At 40.1% G+C, this 24,402-nt stretch overlaps 1 protein-coding gene across 2 annotated transcripts in view; it reads left to right on the top strand.

Moving 5' to 3' along the window:
• The window catches only part of TMEM163 (transmembrane protein 163), an 86,335-nt gene that overhangs the window by 53,018 nt on the left and 8,915 nt on the right, over positions 1-24,402 (top strand). For both annotated transcript variants that reach the window (XM_039703011.1, XM_039702930.1), the window contains one exon: positions 13,325-13,421. In XM_039703011.1, the coding sequence (XP_039558945.1) occupies positions 13,325-13,421 (97 nt within the window). The remainder of the gene's footprint in view (positions 1-13,324; positions 13,422-24,402) is intronic.

Genomic DNA, 24,402 nt, shown 5'->3' with positions numbered 1-24,402 from the left:
TGATGCTTGTATTATATTTGTACTTCTCTCAAGAAGTTTGAATATCAATCACTTAAATTTTTTTAAACAGTAAGAGTATAGCAGTGATTCATGTCTTCTTTATGCTTTGCAAGCAATGTATTTTCATATTTAATATTTGATGTATATATCCTATGGGAGGGGAAAAAGTCTTTTACATATGCAGTACAGTATTGATCACAGTGGGAATTGTATTCTGCGTGATTGTGCAGCATTTCTGTGGGTGATTCATATGGTAGCTGAGAGGACCAGGTGGAGACTGAATCAAGAATTTTTCCAACTAGTGCATAAAAAAGATTTTAAATTCCTACTCAAATTTTGGGCATCTAGGTGGAGAATTGCAGTACATTTGCCTATATTTTGTTTTATTCTGTACTGCCATTTCTGGCAGCATCCCATCTGGCTGGAAAATAGTTCAACTGTCCCTTGGAATGGACTGCAATTTTACAATAAAGGGGAATAAGGTAGGTTCTGTGCTGAAACACCTCTAATGATGTCCCTTTAATAAAGGGTAGCTCGATGAAACTAAATGTTGCATAACTGGTAGGATTAAAAAAAAAAAAAAAGCCACAGAAATCCAAGAGCAAAAAGTCACACTGGAGGGTCTCAATCACATCTTCACATTCTTTTTCTAAAAACTAAGGAAAAGTAAGCAGTATTTTTACATGCCTTAACTCAGGCTCATGCAACAGCTTGCCAGGGCTGTGAGTTCCTTTCTGGCAGGGCTCCATACAGAACAGTTTGGAATAAAAGGCCATTAAAGACTGATGTGGCATTGATTAATAAAAATAAATTCAGAATAATGTGATTAAAATTAATCTTGCACAGATTTGGAGAATTAACAGACATTTTCTTAGTATCTTGCTTTTGTGGGTGTCCACAGAGATTCCTGTCAACATTCAATTAACATATTTTTGAAATCTTCTGTTGGGCTTTTTTGACTGAACCGTATAAGTATTTAGAAGAGAAAATAAATTCCAATACAAAAGACTCAACATATCCCTATGGCTAAGCCAGTAAAGTGAACGGGCAAAGTAGTAAACATATTTTCCTGTTTTTTTATGCTCATTTTTAATTTGCTTTCATACAATCCCCTCTGCTTTAATAAGGCTGAATTAAGTCAGTGAATTACTCGCCATGCCCATTAGTTGAAGACAGTGAGGGTTTCATTATGAGTTCAGTATCAAGTGAAAGAATGTTCCCATATCCTGGGAATATGAATCACTGGATAGTCAGCCTGGTTATCCCTGTTTCCAGAGCTGACAGGAGAATCACCACAGTACTGACAGCAAAGAGATGGTGAGGTGGTTGTGCTGCTTGAGGCAACTCTTACTGTGTCAGATTTTTGAGGGTGGCACATTTCTAATTTCCTGTTGTGTTTAATCAATCTCTAGCTTGAAACACTGCACATAATTATTTTTCCTCCTTGACACTGGGAGAATGTTGCAATGATGTCTGCTGGCTGCTTGCTCAGCTTATGAATAATCAATCTTTGCATCATATCTGCCTCTAACTCCACCTGGTCTGTCACCATCCCTGTTTTCTGTGGGCCTCCTCCCTCAGACTCCTGGACAGTGTGGTGCAAATTTGTGTGGGTGCTTAGGTTGTGCTGTGTGTTATTCCTATTTTTGTGTGCCTGGCCATATTCTGCCTTAGTGAAGGGGTCTGTTTACCAGAATAAGGTGTGCCAGAGTAGCTTCAGTTTCATTCTTTATTTATAGGTCTGTCTTATTGATTTGAATATTACACTTGTCTGTGTATCCTAACATATCTGAAAAAAAACCCTTATCTCCTTGGCAAAAGCCAAGTGGAATTGCCAATTAATTGTGTTTTGCAAATTTATAAAACTTGCTGTTTCATAAACTTGACAGCAAGAGATTGACCCAAAATCTGTTAAAATCAGTGTACAGCCTCTCATGGAAAGGCAGCGTTAGATTCAGACCTAGCTCTTGGACGTCACTGAGAGAGAACATAAAGATAGACTGAAAAACACACCCCCACAAAAGGCACAGAGAATGCAGCCTGACTCAGGATGTGCTATGAATTAAATACTGGGAATAAAATGCTAAGATGTGAAAGAAATGCGTAGTCTTGCTTAAGCTGCAGCCATATGGCAGTTGGAGCTGCAGCGTTCAAGGGGCTGGCACTCCCAAGGGTACAGAAGTGCTTGCTGTGCCAAGTTCTGTTGAGAGGAACCAATGCATTTCCATCTGACTTCAGGGCAATTGGAGTGCTGAAACCATCATGCAAATGTGCCCTGCTGAGCTTAACTCTGCTTAGTGCTTTTCATTTTTATTAGATCATTTGATTTCTCTTGTTTTCGGGGGTGAGATGAGAAGGTTCTTTTTCAGAGTTCATCCCTTTGGTTCATCCTTTCCCTCCGGGGTGCCAACCACAACACACAGCTCAGAAGAGGCTGAACCCCTGGCAGTGGCACCAGCCCTGTAACCATTTGTTGATTCTCCAGATTCAGCCATCTCAAATCTCTTTGCTTTCACTGGCAGCATTGATAAGAAAACTCCTTTTGCTCCAGAGTCCTTTACTGCCTCTTCTAGAGCTCTGTCACCCTTCCTGCTGCTGCTCAGACTGTTCCTGGGTGTGTCATTGGTGCCCACATGAAATAAAAGCCAAGGCCAAAACATTCACCAAGATCAGGAATTAAATCACTGCAAGATTGAGACACTGCTTGACTCTGCCTAGCTGGCTCATTAATGAAAGAGTATGTGGGAGTGGGATGAATATTTGATGTTTTTTAGAAGAGTCCTTGAAAGAATTGTTAAGTCTTGAGGCAATGCAGGAGTTGGGAAGGACTACAGACATCTGGGAAGAGAGTCAGAGTACATACATAGTTCATGAGTACTTGATCTGCTCAGTGTGATCTGCTAGGCTGTAAATTAACATGCAGCAAATGTAAAGGTGCTGAACAAGTCATCAAAAAGCAATGATCAAGGAATTAAAGAAAGAAAAAATGTCTGAAATTACTGGAGAAATAATTTGAAATCTCCACTAAAGATGAAAATTTACAACTGAAATTGACTGAGGTGTTTAAGATGTGCAAAGAAATGCCAGTGGTCCACCTGGCTGCTCTCCATAACCAGTTTACAAATGCCTTGAATATTCTGCCCTTTAGTAAACCCTTAGCAACTTGGTAGCTTATTGGGTTGTTGAAGCAAACACAAATCTGTTGAAGAAGAACTTTATTGACACCGGTTTGGCAACAGTGGTTTTTCACGTGCTTAATTGAACTCAGTAAATAGCTGTAGAAGAAATTTCTTAATAGAAGACTGGAAAAATGTCTCATGAGATGTTGAACTAGTCACTGGCTATACAGCCAGGGCCAGCTTTTAGCTTGTGTTAAATTCAGGAATGCAGGACTTGGCTGGAGTGCAGGACCTGTGTCTGAGGAGAAAGTGAGAAATACCACCAAAAAACGAAGGACTGCAAAAACAGAACAACAAACTGTACATGTACACAGCCTTGTGGGAAAGCTTTAAAAACCAGAGCTCTTTCAGTACAGTTGGTTGGAAAGATCTTGCTTTTCTGTACAATGCAGTACAGGACGACCCAGTATCTGCCTGTGCCTGTGGGATCCATTCTGGAATTTTTGGCTACTGGGTTTTTTAGTGCAAAACCCAACTCTGTGCAGCATATTTAAAACAGTGATTCTTGACAGTTGCAGCTGGTGTTTGCTATATATTATTTTGTTGATGGTATCAAGTTAAATTCTGTGTTTCCCAGGAACCAGTCTGTCAACATCTTTCTTAACCCAGTGCCAGAGTAAATAGGAATCCTGACTCATAATGAACATTTTGGATTATGGCAAGAGCAGAAAACACACATTTCTTATGTTTCTTTCACTCTTTTGGTGTTGTGGTTTTGTTTGTTTGTTTGCTTGGGTTTTTTGATTACGTATTTCAGACTCTGGCTACTCATTCCTTAATTACCTAATAAGAAAATTAAATTATATCATGGACTAATCATTTTAAACACACTTGTGGTGCTCTGTGTTGCCATGACATAAGATATAATGAATGCAGATATGTCCTTTTTTTTAATATTGGCAAAGCTGTTGTTTGAAACATGAGCAGTAATACTGAAATTACAGGAATGAAAATCTACAGTACACCCAGGTAGACATGGGTGCAGATATCTGTCATATCTCCACCTGCTTCTGAGAAAGCTTTTTGCCAGAAGAGAAGAGTCATTTTGCAATTAGACATTACCTAAATGCTTTGCTATGTGCCTATAACTTAACTTTCATCTCCACACCTCAGCTGTGGGTGTGGATTTGGTACCTTCATGATGCTGAGCCCATTTGCTCTGTGAAGAATGCCTGCACTGGGAATTTGCTTCCTAATGGGTTCCTAAATTATGGGGAGAAAGAACTGGTTTCTTCTCAATGTTGTGACATTGAGAAGAACACAACTATAAGAGCTTAATCCAAGAATTTCTTATTTAGCTTCAGGTAAAAGCAGTCTCTAAGAAAGATATTTGGTTGCTCATGAGAAAATGTGATGAAACCTAAGACAGAGGGAGCCTCTCCTTGTTGTAACCCTTTTTTCTCTCTTGCTCATGACACCACTTGGGAATATTTACCCATCTGGTCTTGGGGAGTCTTGCAGAAGTTATACTGAATATATGTGCATTACAATTAGGCATATGGGGAATTTGGGGATTGTGATGAATCCTACTTTTGCACTCAAAGCTTGAAAAAATTAGAAGCCACCTTTTACGACTGTCACACTGCAAAGTTAGGTCTGGCTCTTCTCTCCTCCTCTGATTCTAAAAGAAAGCATATTCATCTATATGGTTCCAAGGCATATTCTCTCTTGGTTCACAGAATTAAACAAAACCACCCAAATTTTCAGTATTTCTATTGTATTTGAATTTTCATGTGAGAGTTGGCTCTGCTGTACTGGTTAACCCAGCTAAATGAGCACTGTCTATTTAGGTAGTGTTGAATGAAAATAATCCTCTGGGTTCAGACCCAACATATCAGTCACATTGAAAAAACTGTGGATAATTTTATCTATACCATACACATGAAAGAGACTCAAAGCACAGATGGCAAAATCCACACCTACCCACAGTTCAGGGCAAACCTCTGTGGCTGGAGGCAAAGCTCTTTTGTGATGAGTGAATGGAATACCTAAGTGATCTGGAAAAATGTCAAACACATGGAGCTGCAAACAGCTCAGAACCCACCTCTGCAGCTCATGTGTGGTTCTCAGCTGCCAGGGGTTTGGCCTCACAGCACATTTTCATGTCTCTCCCACAGAATGAGGCACAGTGAAAAGTTTTCAAAGGTATGCTCACCTGTGCTTGGATATCTGCTTTATAGGAGGAGAAGTGTAGTTGCCTCTTAACCACAATGAAAATTTCTAAATCATTCTTTCTTTTGAGATATTTGGCCAAAATTCTGCATCCAGGTACAGTGCTGGATACAAGAGGTGCTTCATTAGGCTGATTTAATAAACATCAGAATTGCTCCTTAAATTCGTTATCCCATATTCAGACAAAAGTAAATCAATCACAAACTTTGATCTCACGCAGACAGAAATGCATTTATGCCTTGTGCAAACACAAAAAAATCATTGTACATACAAGTTATATTAAATATGAAAGAGAAAATGTATATATTTATATATTCTAAAATCTGTTTCAAAAACTGTGGCATCTGTAGACTTGGCAATGATTTTACTGGAGCTAAATCCAAAACCTATGAAAGCCTTTCCTTTTACTTGACTGGTAGTTGATTAAGCAGTATTTGTGTGTATTGCCTAGTATTTACACATAGGCCTATGTATATAGAATCAGGGATATGGTGTTTCCTGTGCTGGAATTTGATGATCACCATAAAAAAAATATTATAGAAGTTCTCAAAAGGCTTTAATTTCCAAGTTCAGGGTAATGGCAGAGTCTCTGATCATCTGCTGCAAGGGAGGAGCAGTGCTGGAGCCAGGAGGGTGGTTGTAGGGCAGGTGTACTCCAAGTGCAGCTGCAGAGTCTGTGCAGACCTAGGAACTGAAAAATAGGTCCTGAGAGTTTTTGAACTCCCCTCAGTTGTAGAAATGTCTGTTAGCTTTTTCTGGTAGATATTCCATACCTGGGGTATCAAATTATTTATGGAAGTGTTGCCCCAGTTCAGCTGGATGATGTTAAAGTATGTAAATTCTCTGTTCTGCAGCAACTAGTTGAAATCCTAAGGGATAATAAAAGTTTTAGAAGGCCTGTAACACTTCCAGCAGGAAATGGTTCCCTAGCAGAGCTGGTCTGAGACATAAACAGCATTTCCCCTCCATGTCTTTTAAGAAGTCAGATCACATGATAGCACAGCACACTTTTTTAACACAATAATTGAAAAATTGATTTTCAGTGGTAATTTGGACTGTTACTTGTGATGTCTTTATTGTGTAATCTAGTTTGGGCTTATGTTTTTTTTTATGGTGAGAAAAACAGAGTAGCTGTAATGATGCTGATCTGGATCCTGGCAGTTGGGGGTGGATTATGGAACATGTGTGATGAACAGCAAGCCCACTTCGTTCCTTTTAAAGAGAGTCTTAAATTGACTCCCTTCCCTCTTCAGTGAGCACCAGGCAGGTGTAAGTACCCTCAACAGCTGTGACTCTATTCAGTTTGGTGTCCAAAACCTCTTCAGGAACTACACCTGATAACAGAGAAGCTACACCAGTAGCTAATAAAAACTGCCTAATTGGACACAAGGAAGCTTTAGATTAGCAGTAGAGCATGACAAATAAGCAGCAATCTCAAGACTGAGGCTAATATTGTATCTTTTTCCTGTGTATTACCATAATATGTCACAGTGGCTAGTTCTTTTTAAAGAAAGTCCTTTAATGAGTTTAGGAGGCAGATGTTACAGTTGTCGGAGTTCTGGATGTCGCCCTCATGAAAAATGTGACTGCCGTGGTGCAGAACAGCAGCAAGTGTTAGTGAACAGCTGCATTGTAATTTGGGTTTCTCTATTTAAGGGAAAAAGAGATGTGACACAGTGTCTACAGTGTGTATTTGGGGGACTGTGGCGGGTCCTTCCTGCCACAGTCCCCAGGATAGAGCTGCTGCTGTCACCTGCCCCTGCTGTGCCTGGCTGTGTGCAGGGGTGCTGTTGCTGTGCTGGCAGACATCCCCAGCTCAGCTGCTTGGGGCTCCTCTCTGCTTCTTTTCACACTCTTTTTTCATGGCAGGAGTGGCCCTTGCTCAGTTCCTCACTTGTGTGACAGCAGATTTTCCCTACTGTGCTTCTCATCCTCTCCATCAAGCAGATCCCACTGATTTGCCACCAGAAAATCATTTTTTGGTGACCAAATTTGAACCTTTTCCTCCAAATCCTTATCCTTTAGGTTCCAGCATTCAGTTTTGACTGCACTTGAGAATTCCTGGGCTGGCTGTAACTGGCATTTTACACTTGTCTACTGTAAGTAGGCTGTGAGAGCTGCCATAGTTCCAGTGTTTAAACAGGCTGACAGCCTCTCCTCCAGAAGAAATGTGGTGCAGGTTATTGCAAGTTCCAAGTTATTAATGAAGGAGCAGTCACAGAATGTAATTTGTGTTTGGTTTGAGGAAGGAAGAATGAAAACAAGAGTACCAGCAAGGCAAAGAGATAGTAAAGGGTTCCTCTCATGTGGTTAGACATGGAAGACAATTGAGAAAAAAGTATAGATACAGAATTAGAAAGTGAATGAATACTTCATGCTCAAAAATATTTTCCTAATTTCTGATAGTGAAAGCCTCCTGGACAATTGCCTTCCATGTTGTACCATGAATTTCCTTGAATGATTCTCTACATGATATTCACTCTGTCAGCCACTAATACTAAAATCCCTTCTAATCATAGGGAAACAGGATTTAGCACTTTTACAGTTTTTATTAGAATAATTACTTTTATAATTTTTTTTCTTCCTTAAACTCCAGAGGTTTTATTGGTGGGCTTACTCAGAGATTAAATTCTGTCTCCATCATAAAACTGATTTTCTCAGCTTTCCTGAAGAAGCTCACATTACTCCTGGGATTAGAGCTCTTATTGCTCTTATTGGCCTGCAGCTCATTTTAATGTGAAGCTACAGTTTCCTTGCAAAGTAATATTTTTCACCACTGAAGTGGTGAAAACAGCCTGCAGAGATTTTAACATTTCCTTTTCTGTGGGCTATTAGGAGTCATTAGTACTGAGAGATCTTGACAGAGCCTGCAGAGTTAAAGATTTTGTGACTAAAAATTAATAAATTCACAGGATACTGCAGGCTGGAAGGGGCCTCAGGAGGTCTCTGGCACAGAGCAGAGTGAGATGTGAGATCAGAATAGGGCACTCAAAACTTCATCCAGTCAGGTCTCCAAAACTTGCAAGGATGGAGGCTCCACAGCCTGTCTGAGAAACTGTCCCACTATTAATCCATGGTGGAAATCTCATTTCTCTTAGGAAAATATAACATGATAAGATTCTTAACAATCAAGGAAATGCAGAAAAATAGAGTAAACCAGCTTTCTAGAGTAACCAGAATACATGCAAAAATTAGAAGTATTGTCTTTTATTTACATCATTGTGGCTGCCAAAGAATTGGATGAAGAACAGAAGCTTGTTTAGATGGCAGCTTTACAAATGTGAGAATAGAGTTTTTATCTCAAGAATATGAATACAAATCCTAGTGCTTTATACAATGATTTTTTTTCCAGTTCTTTTTGTCATGTTTACCCCTCTAGCTCAGCTGAAATGATCAAAATGTTTTCTGTGAATAAGGCCAGCAATCTTGATACCAGAAAGGAAGTTTTTACAGTGAGAACAATCAATCACTGGAACAACGTCCCCAGGGATGTGGCAGAGTCCTCATTGTGGGAAGTTTCCAAGAAGCAGTTGTGCTGAGAATCTCATCTAGGCTCACCTTTGCCATGAAAGGTTGAACCAGGTGAAGGAAGTTTTTACAGTGTGAACAATCAATCACTGGAACAACCTCCCCAGGGATGTGGCAGAGTCCTCACTGTGGGAAGTTTCCAAGAAGCAGTTGGGCAGGGTGCTGAGAATCTCATCTAGGCTCCCCTTTGCCATGAAGGGTTGGACCAAGTGACATTTGGAGGTTCCTTCCATCCCGGACTCTTCTGTTCTGTGAACCTCTTTGCTTTGGTAAAAGTAACAAACACCCCCAACCCCCCCAAAATAACCCATATAATCAAACCAGGTCAGCTACTCTGGGATACTGAAATGAATGAAACAAGCGGGAGAATAGAACAAAATTGGGAAGCAATTAGACTGCTCCTGACAAACTTGTTTTATTCCACGTGGTGTCATCATGTTTCAGGCATTAGTTTAATGAACTGGAAGTGTGGTGGTGAAATAGTTTCCAGGCTGGAACAGACAAACCATCAAGTGCATGAGACCCTTTTCTCTCCCTGCTTCCCCAAAACAACTCCCTGTGAGCTGCTATGAGAAAGTTAACACATTTCTGCAGATTGTGTTCATATGCATTACTAAATTTTTTTCTGAATCCTTAATTTTATTTTTCCACCTTTGCTGACTTGAGAGGAGGAATTACCAAGGGCTTCATTGCAAACCCTCGTTGGTACTGTACTGCTGTAAAGATTTGCCAGAAAGAGAATGGGATGATAATTGAGAAGGGAAAATTTTTGCATTGACTGTTTCATAGCAGTCAGTTGATATGAAAAGACTCCCTTTCCAGCCACCCTTGTGTAGCTTTTCTCTGATCACTTTTGAGGTAGTTTAGAGCTCATTGCTCAGCATATATTTGTAATTTCATTGCTATTATCGATTTATTTTTTATAAAATGTTACCAAACAAGTAGCTGAGAATCTAAAACTGCAGTCTTACATCAATCTGACTGCTGCTTACCTCTTCAAGGAGGAGCAACCTCTTTATCTGAAAGGGGTCAACTCATGGAAAGGGTGTTTAGTGTGGCAAGACCATGCTAAAGGTAAAGTTACTTCATTACGTTGAAGATTAATCACCATAGAAATCTGAGTGAGATTCATCTCTAATTCTATATTGGCAACGTTACAGAATTTTAGTCTTATCACTACCTGTAGGGAATTATAACAAAGAATTGCAAACTTTAAGATAGAATTAAGGCTAAATCCATGAATTAGGAGGCTGTTCTGCTGCATCTGCTGAATGCAAACCAATTGGATTGTTGGACTTATTCTCCATAGGAAATTAATTTTATCATAAAATGAGGGGAGAAAGTGCTAACTTACTAATAACAGCTTGAAAATTGAGTCTGTGGAGATGGAAGGCCCTGAATCTCAGTACTTTTCATAGCTACCTGCTTAAAAGCCATTGACTTACGCAAAGCAACAAATTTTTGTTTAAGGAAAGGAATACCAGGTGCTTACAGTGATTGATTTCTTTTTCTGGTTTCCTTATGAGTTGTGAGAATTTGTCATCAAAATGAGGAATTGTGTCTATTAGAGCTCCACACAGGGACTATGTGATGGAAGAGGTGAGGTGGCAGCTGTGTGTGCTGTAATGCAGTTACACTGATCTGCTTCTGATGGGTGTGAAAAATCCAGGGCTGCTGCAGTACAAAATGGGTATTTATAGGGCTGTATAAATATAAATGGGTTGTTTGTGGGTTGTAATACTGCTTTCAAGAAAATGTCTTTTGAAAATTGTCAAGATTCAATTGTCAGAATCAATCTTTTGTTTTTAAGATTTATACAGGTGTCTGAATTCCACTAGAAGTGATCTAGCAAGAACAAAATCTCCAAAGCTGTATAAAGTCTTTGATGGTTTTGAGTGTCTAAATTATTTCATTCTCACTGCCTGAGGCTGCAGTACAACCAATTTAACAGAGAGTTTCATCTGTGACAGAATAATACTGAAAATTTGACAGAACTGATGAGGTAATTTCTAATATAATGAATTATACTTCATATTGTCTTCTGGATTTTCACATACAAATACTGCCTCAAAACCACATCACAATTAAGAAGTATCTTGGGCAGATTGTGATCAGCTACCGACACTTACAGCAAACTAAAGAAGGCTTGGTGGTTTCACTGTTAAATCTGTGATAATTAATTCTCTTGTAGTTTTCATTACTCTTGCATTCCAAATGCCATTGCTTTAAGAAAAAAAAAAATATTTAAAGTTTGAGCTGTAGTTGAGTTAAAAGTTGGTTGCTGCCTGAATATCAGAGAGATGCCCTCACCTTGTCCTTTGTGAATTGGCTTTCTATTCTTCAAACTGTACTGCATTCTGAAAGATTCCAGAAAGCTTATTGTTTCTGAAAGCCAAATAAAGCTTTTACACTATGTTTTAAAATGTTTTGACTAAATTTTCTCTATTCCTCCTTCTTTTTAGAACCAATACATTACATGAGACTGGAGAAGATTCCAGATTCATGCATTCTTCATTAGAGTTTTCTGTTGCCTGTCAAACTTCTACCAATCAATTCTTTTGCTTTACAGATCCATTATAACTATAATTATTTAGTGGATGCTTAGTGGGAACCTGTGACACTGACTCAGGTAGAAATGGCTGTAAAATAAGGACATGATCCTCAAGAAGTGCTGGAGATGTGAGTCAAGGGTTAGGACAAAGCTATCAGGGCTTTAAATTCTTATTTTTGTTATCAGTCGACCCTCACTTCTGCATCACTCCTCCTTCACTAGTTTTTATGGGTACTTCTGAGTTGATTTAAACCTGTTTAGAAATGGCAGTTTGCTCATCTAATTTAATTGAATGTTATTAATGAAACTGCATTTGCCAAGCACCTTGGCAGTAGCACCCTTGGTGTGCAGTTGGAAACACTCTTTAGTTACACAGCAGTGATTGTTAGCAGATGGAAGTGAGCTGGCTTGTATTAACATTTTTGTGGTCTAGTACAGTGAGAGAAGAGCGTGCTTACAATAACCAATTGCAACTTGTTTATTAGGTACTACAATTCCTCAGATTAATTTTAGGAGGTTTGCTATTTTTTACATTTGTAGTTGAATTTTGCATGATTTGCAGGCTAGTTAGAAATTATTTCTTTCTAGCAAATGAGGTCAAAAGAAGATACAGTGCAGTGTTGTGTTTTAGTGGTTTTGCAGATAAATCAATACACTCAAGAAGGCAAAAAACATGTATTTTTTTGCTTGAAGTACTATACTCATGAATTTTGCATGGCTGTGGATTCCAAAAGCCAGCATATAAAGGAGAAGCAAGGCTAAATATGATAAATATGCTAAATATGACTACTGAATGATTATTCAAACCTCAGACTGCATTTCTGTCTGCTATTAATACCCTTGTCACTGTTGTTATCATCTTCCTTTTCTTCTATCTACTTTAGCTATTTCTGGGTAAGTAGGTGGATGGGAATTCTTTTGCCACGGTAAAACTGAGCTGGAAAATAAGAGAAACAGATCAAGATTGCTGAAGCCGTTGTGTATCTGCTGGCAATTTTTCAAAAAAACTTGCAAAAATACAAGTATTTTTCAAAGATTTGGGTGTTTGGCAAGTCCACAGAGATAACCCCAAACTCTCTGATTTATGTGGGAACAAAATCCAGACAGTGGAAAGGGAAAGTTTGTCTGTCTTCCCCAGAAGTGTGCAGGGAATAAAAGCTGTGCTGAGGGAAAGGGAAGATGCATTCAGCAGGCATCCAGCAGTAGGTATTGCCACAGGAAATGTGATCCATAGTTTCCAGCTCACAGATTTGGGGCTGTGTTGGTTTAAGCCTGTTGTGGGGGATAGAAAAGCTTGTCTTTCAGAGTGGCTGTCAGATGAAATGTCAGCATATCCTTGCAGGAAGTTCATGTATCTTCTGTCAAGCAGTCACTGGCTCAGCAAGTGTCCTTAGGCAAGTCAGCCAGCTTTTGTGGGCCAGTTCCTGAGTCACATCACACCTGACTGGGGAGAAAACAGCTGTTCCAGGTTCTCTTATGCTACTGACCACATTTACCAAATATCTCTGCTGGCTTGGTAAAGAGAATGGAGTTCCCTTCATTATTTCTAATGGGAGATCCTAGCAAAACAAACAAATGCAGATAAACAATCCTTCTCTAGAGGACTCTGTGATAAATCATCAGGAGCAGAAGTAGCAGGTCATTCTCTCTGAAACATCAGAGAATGGAACATCATCTGCTGTGCCCTGCCTTCTCATACATAATCCAGGTTTTAAGGATGGGAAAGGAACTGGATGTTTCATTCTGTTCTTTAATTTAAGCCTCTATCTTTAGCTCCTTAAGACATTTTTTTATCCTTAATATTCTGCCACCCTCTGTTACCCTGGAAGAGTTGGCAACTTCAAATATGTTCTTAACATTTCTTTGTATTTTTCCCTATTTTTTTTTCCCCCAGGGCTTGTGTTATCTTGGGTGTCATATTCCTGCTGTCATCAATATGTATTGTGATCAAAGCCATCCATGATCTTGCGAAGAGGGTGCTTCCAGAAGTGGTAAGGTGATTCCTGTTCTTTTAAATGTTTCCTTTATTGCCTGCCCTGCCAGTGGGACTGGGAATTGCCAGTGTCTCCTTTCAGCAGCCCCACTGAACCCTGTGGAGCTCTAGCCAGGTGTCTTTCCTGCCTGGCTCACATACTGGCCCTTCTCTTCCAGCAGTATTTTTTATTTATGTGATAGAGTCTAGTCTACTTCTGGAGTTTAATTTTTTTTTTTATATATAGGTTTGACCCCAAATCTCTTTCAGCATAACCACTTAAAGGTTCTACACAGGACTGTGGGAGTTCAGTTACAGAGAGGAGGCCTCTTTGGGCTTAATGAATGTACTATAATTTTATGAGAAGCATGTTTCCACAGTTTACTACTCCAATGGCTTCAGTATTTTATTTTCAGTGTGGAAAAAAAAATTATTATATTTTAATGTCTTCTAGCTCTTGCCTCCAACTCCAGAGCCATGTACATGTAGCAGGGATGAAACAGGTGAGGGGAGCATGCTGGGTGAAAGAGCTGGCTTTTAGACTGACTCACCTTGGAGCATCACAAAGGGCTTTTCTCCTGCTCTCTGCTTTCTTTTGGCTGTGAAAGCAGCCCCTACCTGGCCTGTGGAGCAGCTCTCCCCTGTGGCCTGTCTGTCAGCTCTGCTCTGGCCTGTGCTGCTTGCTTCCTTTCAGTACTGGCTATTAACTTCTACTCATCTTAACAAGCTGCTCACTGGGAAAACCATTTGGCAGTGGTTCCACTCCCACAAGACTCTTCCTGATGTGCTCAAACAAAAGGAGGCTTCAGTTCAGTTGCTGTGTGCACAGCCTGACTCAGAGCTTTGCCTTCAGCCTTTGTGAAGTTTGGTCTGGTTGTGTGCTCAGCCTTTCACCTCCAGGATTCACCCTGCCAAGTGCCATTCTCAATACAGCACCACACAGAAACCAAAACTCCTTCCTTTCAACCAGGAGATGGAGGCAGAGCTGGAAAGTCAAAAAGCCAGAATGGAATTCCATCTGTTAGCCACTGTTAGCAGTGCAGATGACCAGCTGGGTCTTGTGTTCTCATGGAAACTTGCAAGGAGCTGGGGCAATTCCAGGAGCTTGTTTTCAGTAGTTTATGGAAACCTGGGTGAGGATGAGTAGCACAGCCCATAGTTAGCACGTTACTGAATTGCAGCCAGGTGCATTGTTTGACTGCAGGTGATTCATGTTCTCTTTGCATTTTGCTTGCCCTCTTTTCCAGTCTTCATACTTTCCTGCCTCCTCAGCTTTGCCAGCATTACAGCACATGGAGTTCACCAGCCTGGTTCTGTCAAAATGATCTGGGTTAGCTTAAACACTTCCAGGAGTTGGTTCTTAAACCCAATCAAAACATTTTGACAGAACTGGGTTGGGGAATGAGCATGGGGCATGTGGCAGTGAGGCTGAAGAGGAGGCAGGTGAGGGTGAGGGGAGACCCTGCTGTGATGGTCAGCTGAGGAACAACTGCTTAACTTGTCTGTAGCCAAACAGTGCAAACTGGCTTGACTCCTGTTTAGTGATAAATTGAAATATATAGCCCTGACTCAGTGTAGGAGAAGGGAAAAAGGAGGTTACAACCATAATTAAAACACTCATTTGGTGAATTTTTGGTAGTATATATCAGGTTAACTTGGAAGTCTCAGTCTAATTCATTGTGGGAAAATGCTCTAATAATTCTATCAGTAGGAACAAAAGTTTAAAAGTTGTGTCATCTCTATATCACTCTTTCATCATTACCAGTTCAGCCTACAAGAGAGGGCACTATTTCTGACATGGGGATGTCTCATATTTGGATTGTAAGCATTTTTTTATGATTTGCATTTTATGGTTTTTCTTATTTTTATGATATTGTACTTCCTCATTTTAAATGTTTTTAAATGCAGTGACAGTAGGAAAAGATATGGAATCAGACCTATAAATATGGTTGGGTAATCTTCCTCCTGTGACTGTTCTCACTCATCTAGGCACTCAAGTACTACCAAAACTTTGAAGGATGTATCTGGGAAGGCATGGGCTCTGGATGACTGGTGGCAGGGTAAAAGCCACATGCACACACACCTAAAGGATTTTCATACCGGGCAATTCTGCCTGGAATCTAGGATGGAGCATGGGATGGCAAGAGATGGTACTTTTGTTCAATTCCTCTTAAATGCCATGGCAAGCATTTTAATTTCAAAGCCTTTCAGTACATCTCCCTGTGGGAAACTGATTCAGCAAGGGTTGTGTGACAGGTGAAATATGTCTATACAAACTCAGAATAATGATGAAAAATGGGAAGGCTCAGACTTGCACCACTGCTGCAAGTCATGGCCAGTGAGGCATAATGCCTGGAGGTTGCCAACATTAAAAATAACTGGGGGAAGAGGATATTGTTGAATAGGAACCTTTCCAGTTGCCCTAACTGTGCCTGACTGTGATGCTGGTTTTCAGGTTGCTTGTTGCTCCCTTAGCTGCTCTAAGCAGAAATTCTTCTTCTCAGTTGTTTGGGTCTTTGTTGACTGATTGTGCTCCCAGCAAAGCTGCACATATCATCAGCATCTGAGCAGAGTGGCAATCTGCTCAAATTTCATCAGTAGGAGGCAGAAGTTTCTGTCTCTGCTCCTTTATTCAGGGTGCTGTCTTCTACTCCTTGGACCACTAATTGCTAATGATACTAATTTCTGTAGTATCTTACCATGTAATTTGGTTTTAATGTATGGCTATATATCATGTATATAACAGGAACGATGTTGTCTGTTAATGGTTTTTTGCATTTTACTTTAATGCATTTTAGCATTAAAGTAAAATGCAGTAAAGTAACCAGTTCTGCATCAAAATAGTGACCTGAAGTATTTTCTGCTGGTGTTATCTGTGTTACTGGGATTTGATATTAACTTGCTATTTTGAGAGCAGGGAATTATCCTCATGGTGTGAGCAAGAGCAGAGCATTAAGACCAAGGAAAGGTAGTGTAACTCCACCAGTGTCCCAAACTGGTATAAAACTGGAGTGAAGAGCTTGGCACTAAACTAAGAGGATCTGTGCCTCAACAGAAGTTTCACATGTGAGTCAGAGTCCCATGATTTTTTGGTACAGTTTACATCCTTATTGCTCTTTATTGCAGCAAAGGTCATTGAAGATGTGGGTAATTTTAAATGAATCTTGTGAAATTTTAGCTGTGTGACTTTAATCTTAAGGGAGATAAAGTGGGAAAAACCCAACTGGAAAATGTTGCTCTTGGTGTTCAGATGCTGAACACAAAGTTGGTAGTCAGCCCTGAGAATGGAGATGGTTTGGAATGCACTGCTCCACGTGGGGGATTCAAGATTAACCTAATGATAATAATAAAGCAAAGCAACATGACTGACTGCATTTTCTCAGAGCAATAAAGTCTCTTTTTATGTCTTTATATCTGGTAAAAGTCACGAACTTTGAAATAATTTCTCTGAGTTCATTTTAAATTGCAGAAGTTTTGGAGAAAATAATAATAATAATAATAATATGATGTGGACAAGTTTAATTTTAGAAATAAAACAGACTGGGAACTTAAGTATCTGCTTGCTAATGATAAAGAACTATGACTAAAATCCTAAAAGCAGAGTCAGTAACTTTTGAATAATTGGATTAATTATAGGAAGTTCATTGTATTTCCTGTTGCATATGAGATACACTGGATATGCGTCTGTCAGTTCTTAATATGCATGTAGCAAAAAAATTTATTGGAAAGATTTTGTGAATTATTTGATGTAGAGATTCTGTTGTCCTTAAAGTGAATCTTGTAAGAATTGCTTTCATGAAAATACTAGCAATAAGGAAAAAATATAAAAATCATGTGATTAAGAAACAATTTGAAGTATTTTTCAAATGTTTTGAACAGATATTCTTTTACTTACATGGACACCTAGAAACAGGAGCCTTCTGTATTGTTGTCATTTCACATGATGATTTCAGGTGCAGGTCTGGCTATCCTCAGAAGGATTCAGAGGACCAGGAAAAGAATGACAGTCTCACTGCACTTTAATGGCATTTGCACCTTGACTTCCCCATTCTGTAAGGGGCTTAAATGCCCACAGATTCTTGTTAGGCTGCAGAGAGGTGCTGCTCAATTTACAGGGCAGGAGCTCAGTCAGGCATTTTCCAGTCACCCATTTGAATTCTCTTTTCTTCCATGCTGAATGCAATTTTGTTGTAACCCTGTGAATGACAGTACTCCTGATCTGCACTGGCACAGGAGGGAGGACAATTAGAGCTCCTGACTTTCTGTATTTCTTAATATTGCTTCTGCCTTCCCCTTCTGCTTCATGTTTCTTTTACTTCTTGCTGTGTCTCAGTAGGTAGTGCTATGTCACAACACAGGCTTTCAGCACAGGCAGTGTTTTTGTAATTCTTTTGAATGCCTCAAAACCTTGGGAAACACAGAAACAGTGGATTGCTCCTCTTGGTTCCCTAGCTTGATATGCTGAGGACTGTAGTTAACTTTGGCATAGCCTGTAAGGCAGGATATGAATGCCTAGGTAGATCAATTAGTTTAAAATAAGTTGGATGAGTTTAATGAGAAGTGGAGGTTTAATGGAATTTTGACTTTGGTAGTGTGTGTGTTTCCTACATGCCACAGCAACCATGGCCCTACTGGCCCAAAAGTCCCAAATTTGGTCTTCGGTGACTTTCTTCATGCCTTTCTTTTTAATTTTATCTCCATCTTTAGATGCAGAAGCCTGGAGAGCTCACGGAATTCAAAGGATAAGGGTCACCAGGGATTTATGCAATATGTTCACTTTTGCAAATTACTGTTTAGCACTGAATTGATATTTTTAGAGAACTTTAACTGTAGATTTCATTTCCTGCAGTTAGCAGCAAGCCCAGAAATTGTCATTATTAGGTAAACTTAAGATTTTCCCTTTGCACAGGACTTTATATTTATATTTTAATTAAAAAGAAGCCTGCCCTGAAAAGTGATATTCTGTGTCAGGAGAGTTGGCCAGACAATTAATTATACACTTACTATATAATTCTGTATTTTTATTAATTATACATCTCTTAACTGTGCAGAAAAGTTCATTTCCAAGCAACTGAGATATAATAATAATAATCCTCAGGGTTCAAAACACAATCCCTTGTGCCAATGTTTTTTGGTAAGAGCAGTGTTCTTCAACAGTGATCCATAGAATGGTGTGTGTGTTGAAATGAATTATTTAATGAAATCATGAATTTCAGGGTTAATTATAAGGTAGATTTAGGAGAAATATTGCAACTGAAGGGATCTGTTTGTCTAAGAGGGCTGGAAAATGCCAGTATTGGATGTGTGCAGTGAGAAGTGGAATAGATCTTTCTCCCACAGTTTTGTAGATTTTTACATTACCCTTTCTGAGCATTAAAAAACGTATGATGAGTCTCTGATTCTTGGAGAGAGGAGTAAATGAGGAGAATAGAGTTTTCCTATCATTTTCAGAGGGGGTTTGTCTGCCATGTAACCTCACCTTGGATTTGTAGAGATGCTTCCTTTTCCTTTGGAGGCAAATTTGGGTGTGGGAGTGGAGACAATTTCTGCCAGCACGTATGTGCCAGGCGCTTTGTCGAGCTGTGACCTCCATTCTCACTTGCCTGAAAAAGATTTTTAATTAAAGCTTCCTCATTTTGAGAATTTAGAGATGTGATAACATTTTCCACTTGCCTTGGAGCACGTTTGGAAGGGAATTTTGCTGTTTCTCTCCTACTCTTGTATCTGTAGAATGCTTCAGATTTGGGTAAGATTCCTGTACAGGAGCTGTTTGGAGCCCACATCCTGCCCCCAGGATTTCCAGGATCTTTCAAGGCCAATATCAAACCTCCCCAAAAAATGGAAAGATTACAAAATCCAAAGAGACCAAATTTTATACAGGAGAGAGAGATGTGCCATCGATGTGTGGGCACATTACAGCTGCAAATTCCAGTTCTTTCTGTGTTTTTGTCCTATTTTATGTAGCTGGAATTTTTTTATTTAGCTGGGAATATTTATTCTGTATAGGCCTGCTTCAACATGACATGCTGCAGTTATTATTTCAGTTTCATATCATTGATCCCTAAGGAAATATTTTTCACCAACCAGATCTTTAACTTTTTTTCCCTCTCCATTTTTTTTTCCTTTGTTCCAGCACTTGCTGAAAGTGTTAGATGAAGTAGGCCAGCTGCTCTTCTTTCTGGAGTGTTTGGAATTAAAATTTCTGATAATTTTAGCTCTTGTTCAATACACCTGAATTAAAAAGCTAATCAGTAATTGGCATTTGGAAGAGAAAGTCTTCATTTTTGTTTACCCTTCAGGTTAATTTTAAATGAATATTTCTCAGATCATGTAATTTAATTTTTTTTTTCCTACAATGATGAGTGTTGAACCTAAAATAGAATAATTTCTTGTTGGCTCAGAAATAATTTACTGAGGCTCCTTTTCCCCTAGCTGTGAGATTCAGAATATTCCCCTTATTGTTACTTTCAGCATTTGTTCTCCAACCTGTGTTAGCCATAATAAGATAATTCCCAATAGGGGAAGGAATTACCATTCCTTTATTGATGTTTCAGAGAGCAATATCCACAGCCAATGCTGTCCCTGAGGATTTGATACACACACATTTCACTGCAAATAAGAAGGAACAGTGATTTTGCATACTGTTGATGACATGCTTGGATTTCTGTGTGAATTTTAGTGATTTTTGACTTTTATTAATATATTGAGAACGGAATCTAAAAATCCTTGAGTGTAGGTTTTGAGCATTGCTTTGTGCTTGCATTTGCTGCTTGCCAGCTCTGTGATAAAAAACCCTTCATCATTTGCCCCTCTCCTTCATTATGTCAATTACTAGCTATTCTTGGGTAGTACAAATACAATTTAGACACGAATGATGTGCTTTATTTTGACCATTGCCACAAAAAAACTTGCAGACTTTTTCCTGTTTCTTGAAGAAGGCTCAAAAAGCCCAACCCAACCACACTGAGAAAGGCTGTTTTAATTTCACCTGGGGTTGTAAATCAATATCCATTTACTATTCAGTTACTGCTTGCATTTCCCTGGGTAATAGTATAACACATGTAATGTCAATGCAGTTTGGCATTTGTCCTCATTAGTATGGCAGAGGACACTTTTTTGCAAGAGTAAGCAAGCATCATGCAATATTTGTGACATTTCCTGCAGGACAAAGGAAAGATGTAATCAGTTTGTGTATGAAGGATGTGCAGCCCATCTCGTATGGTGTCTCCAATGCTTTTACAAATTAAATCTCTTGAAAAATTAGGCCATATGTTATTCTATTGTATGTTATTGATTACAGCTGAAAAAAGAAGGTAGGGATGGAAGCTTTGTGAGTTCTAATTGATTTATTGGTTTAATAGTTTAAAATAAATACATCATAAACATATATTCAACAATGTCAGCAGGTGAATTATAGGCCAGTAGCAACGTAACAAATAACACTTATGATTATATACACATATGTCTTTGTACACATTTCCCTATACGTTTATGAACCTCATATATAATTTATTGCTTGCCATTTCAAATCAGAGTATCATATACATTAATTATACATTAGAATCCTACTTTATAATTGTTATTTCTATGTATGGCTTGGAGTTTGGCCTAAAATGCATGTTCTTCTTGCAGATTGGTGAGAATGTTGTGGATACTTGAAGAGTAAGCCAGGGTTAGGACAAATGAACAGCTACACATCATTCTTTGCTTAGGTGAAAAGCCTCATTTCCAGATTTTACCAGAAAGAGATTTTGCCAGAAAGAGATTTTTCCAGATTTTATAAGAAAGAAAAGCTGGTGGCTGCTCCCCACTTGGTGGGTGATGTGGAATGCATTGCTGGTCTCAGCTTCCTGCTCATTGGAAAAATCAGTCTTGCTCTTCTGAGGGTGGACAAACACAATTTTAATTTGTGTTTCATAACTTTGGTGTTTAAACAGTTCTGGGAGAACAGCAAGCATGACTGATCTAATAGTTAAGCAGACCCTTAGCAGGAGTCCTAAGGTCACCTAAGAGAGTTCTCTGCAGCTCCCAGTCCCTCAGCTCCCGGGCCCCATGCCTTGCCATGGCATCCAGCACACCCTGTCTTTGTTATCTGCTTCTTGAAAAAGCATTCTGTGCTGTGGGATTGCTTTGTCACACCAAAGACTAGTTTAAACATTAATAAGATTTTTTTTTTTTGGTACTAATAATAGATCTTTGTATCTCCATGTGAAGAGACTGTCTCCTGCTTGAGTCAGAGACTGGGCTGTTGGTTTGTTTTCTGACAGTGAAGTGCAATTAGAACTCATCCCTTTTGAAGTTTGCTAGTGAGAGAGACCCTCTGGCTTCCCAGGAGCTCCCTTTAGACTGATTACATAAACTATTTATTACTTGGGAGAAAGTGTGAGAGAGATTTGGACTTTTTTTTTTTTGAGTGTTTGTATTAGAAACTTCTCTGTTGTTCTCTATATAGTAACATAATCCTTCAGGGGAAGAAGAGGAGTCCTTTTTCACTGAATAACATACTCTGCGGAGGGGCTTTTAGTGATCCCAGTTTGCCCAGATGACTTGGCAGCTGCTGGGGGAGCTGCAGGAGCAGGAGGCTGTGGGAAGTGTGAAGGTAGGGATGGGGAGCAGAACCTGGCAGGTGCTGGGGAGGATGGTCACCAAGCACCTGGACTGAAGAAGGGTCATTGCTGGGATCCAGGAGACAGATGGTGAGTTGCAGAGATGGGCAAAATTAATATTTAACAACACAAACGCAGCTCAGTTTGGGCCAGCCCTGACTTTGCTCCTGCCAACACCATCTGTAGCATTCCAGAAACACATCCCTACCTCCTCAGCCAAGAGGAGCCAGGCTCAGCAGAGGAGAGGCAAAACACTGTGAGACACCAGCTTCTCTGGAAAGGGAAAAAATGGCAGGAAAAAGGCAGTACCAGTAATTCCCAGCTCCTGCAGGAGTGTGGAGGAACTTTTGGCTGGTTCAGAGAGGGCAGAGGAGTGGAAGGAAGCCTGCAGCTGTCGGGTGGGAGAAGCAGCTTGTTCTGGGATTGCAGTAGGATGAGTGACCAAGGAAGGACAGAGCTTCCTCCCATACCAGTGAATATCTTTTGACTCCACACTGTACAGTACAGGTGAAATGAGAACATTTTTACATCTCAGAAGTGGAGAGACTGTAACTAAAGGAGAGTGGGGAGAGAGGAGATGGTAGAAATCAGGGCAAACTTTTAGGGTCAGAATTAGCAATATGCATTCTAGGGAAAGATTAGGAACACAAATCAGCTGCAACTTCTTTACTAGGCTGGGAATTGGGTTAAAATATTTCTACCTAATAAACCAAGCACTGAAGAATCCATTGTGAAGTTTTTAATTTTTTTACGTTCTACCATAGATTCAGGAAAAGACCCAAGTAGCAACATAAAAACCAACAAACTTTTTCTGAAGCCATAAGATAACCGCTGCTTTTGGTGAAATCCTTGAAAGCAGGGACAGAACTGTTGTGACAATTTTGCCACCCCCTCTTCTCAACTGCACAGCTGGGGACAATGCATTTGGACCAAGTGGAGGAAAGCTGCCTGCTGACTTCTATTATTCTTTTCTTAGGTAAAAGAGGAAAAGATTTTATTCCTAGGAAAGAAAGCATAAAACCACAGTATAAAACCTAGCATAAAATAAATCTTAAGTAGGGACATTGTAGCTGTTAAAGTGCTGTGTAATGAGAAGGCAGCCCAGGATGGGCTCCTTGCTTTATGTACAGAGCTGGTCTATACATGAAGGCAGCTAATCAGATATAGGTGTCCTTTAATTTAGGGCTCATCTACAGTGTAGTAGCAGTGAGGGAATATGATGAAAAGAAATGGAAAAGGAAGGTGCTTTATTTACACACCGGGAAGCCTTTATCATATGGAAATGATCAGAATTTAAATTGTTATCATCTGTCACAATTTGCTGGTGCTTTAATTGAAATAGCAGCAAGGACAGGTAGGGTGAGCCAGGCTGGATGTGCTCCGTGCCCCTAATGACTGTCAGATGGGAAGGCGAGGGCTACCGGGAGGGCACGGCTGCGGGAAGATCTGCAGGGACATGGTGCCAGATGGCCCGGCTCATTTTATTAATTTAGACCTCCATTACGGCTCTTCTTGCCTTCATCTCTCCGAAGGATGAGTTCTTTTGACGGGAATCATTTCACAGCCGCGGGGTGACGTGTTTAACCCTCTGAAACCCACACTCCTGGTGGACTGCTCCGCAGTGCCTTTGTCACTCGTGTGTCCCACACCTCTGCTCAGCCCAGGACTTGGCCCACAGCAGCTTTCCCTCGGCTAATTCACAGAATCCTGCTGTCCTAAACCATTTCCAGCTGCTTGGCACCAAGACAGTGCCAAGGCGATGCCCTGAGCTGTTTTTCTTCTCTTTCAGCCTCACCTGCTCAGGCTGCCCGTGCTGCGGGCATCGCCGCTTTGGGCTGCTCTGGTGCTCCCGCAAACCTCCTGGGCAGCAGCAAACAGCCTCACCCTCCTTCTGCCAGCTCTGGGGCGCCTGCACAGCCAGCAAGCACAGAGCAGTACTGAAAAAAGAGAGTTTTAAAGGGTTTTTCCTCCTGGGTTTGTGCTGACGGCAGCGCTCGGTTCGTGCGGGATCTGCCGCCTCCCGGTGGCTCCTGCGGGGAGCGGCTGGCCATGGGGCTGTCCGCAGATTTTGGGGGCCGTTTACAGATTTGGGGTGTTCTTTTAGAGATTTTGGGTGTTCTTTAGAGATTTTGGGTGTTCTTTAGAGATTTGGGAATTGTTCAGAGATAAAACCAGGAATACCGCCTTCCAAAAAGCTGTTTGGCACAGCCAAAAGCATCTGGATTCAGAGCAGGGTTTTTTAATTTCTTCCCTTTCTTGCGTCCACAGTGATAACAAAGCAGCTTTGATTTGTTTGGTCTTTTATCAGTGGTTAGTATTAGTGATTAGTAGTTAGTGATTGGTATTGGCAACAAAATGAGCTTGTCCCATGAGATGAGATTCACTGGGGAAAAA

The sequence above is a fragment of the Passer montanus genome, unplaced genomic scaffold (assembly GCF_014805655.1).
Source record: "Passer montanus isolate IOZ18808 unplaced genomic scaffold, ASM1480565v1 scaffold1, whole genome shotgun sequence".
In the NCBI taxonomy this organism is placed as follows: domain Eukaryota; kingdom Metazoa; phylum Chordata; class Aves; order Passeriformes; family Passeridae; genus Passer; species Passer montanus.
Note: the sequence above shows the minus strand (reverse complement) of the source record. Positions and strands in the feature narration are given on the sequence as shown.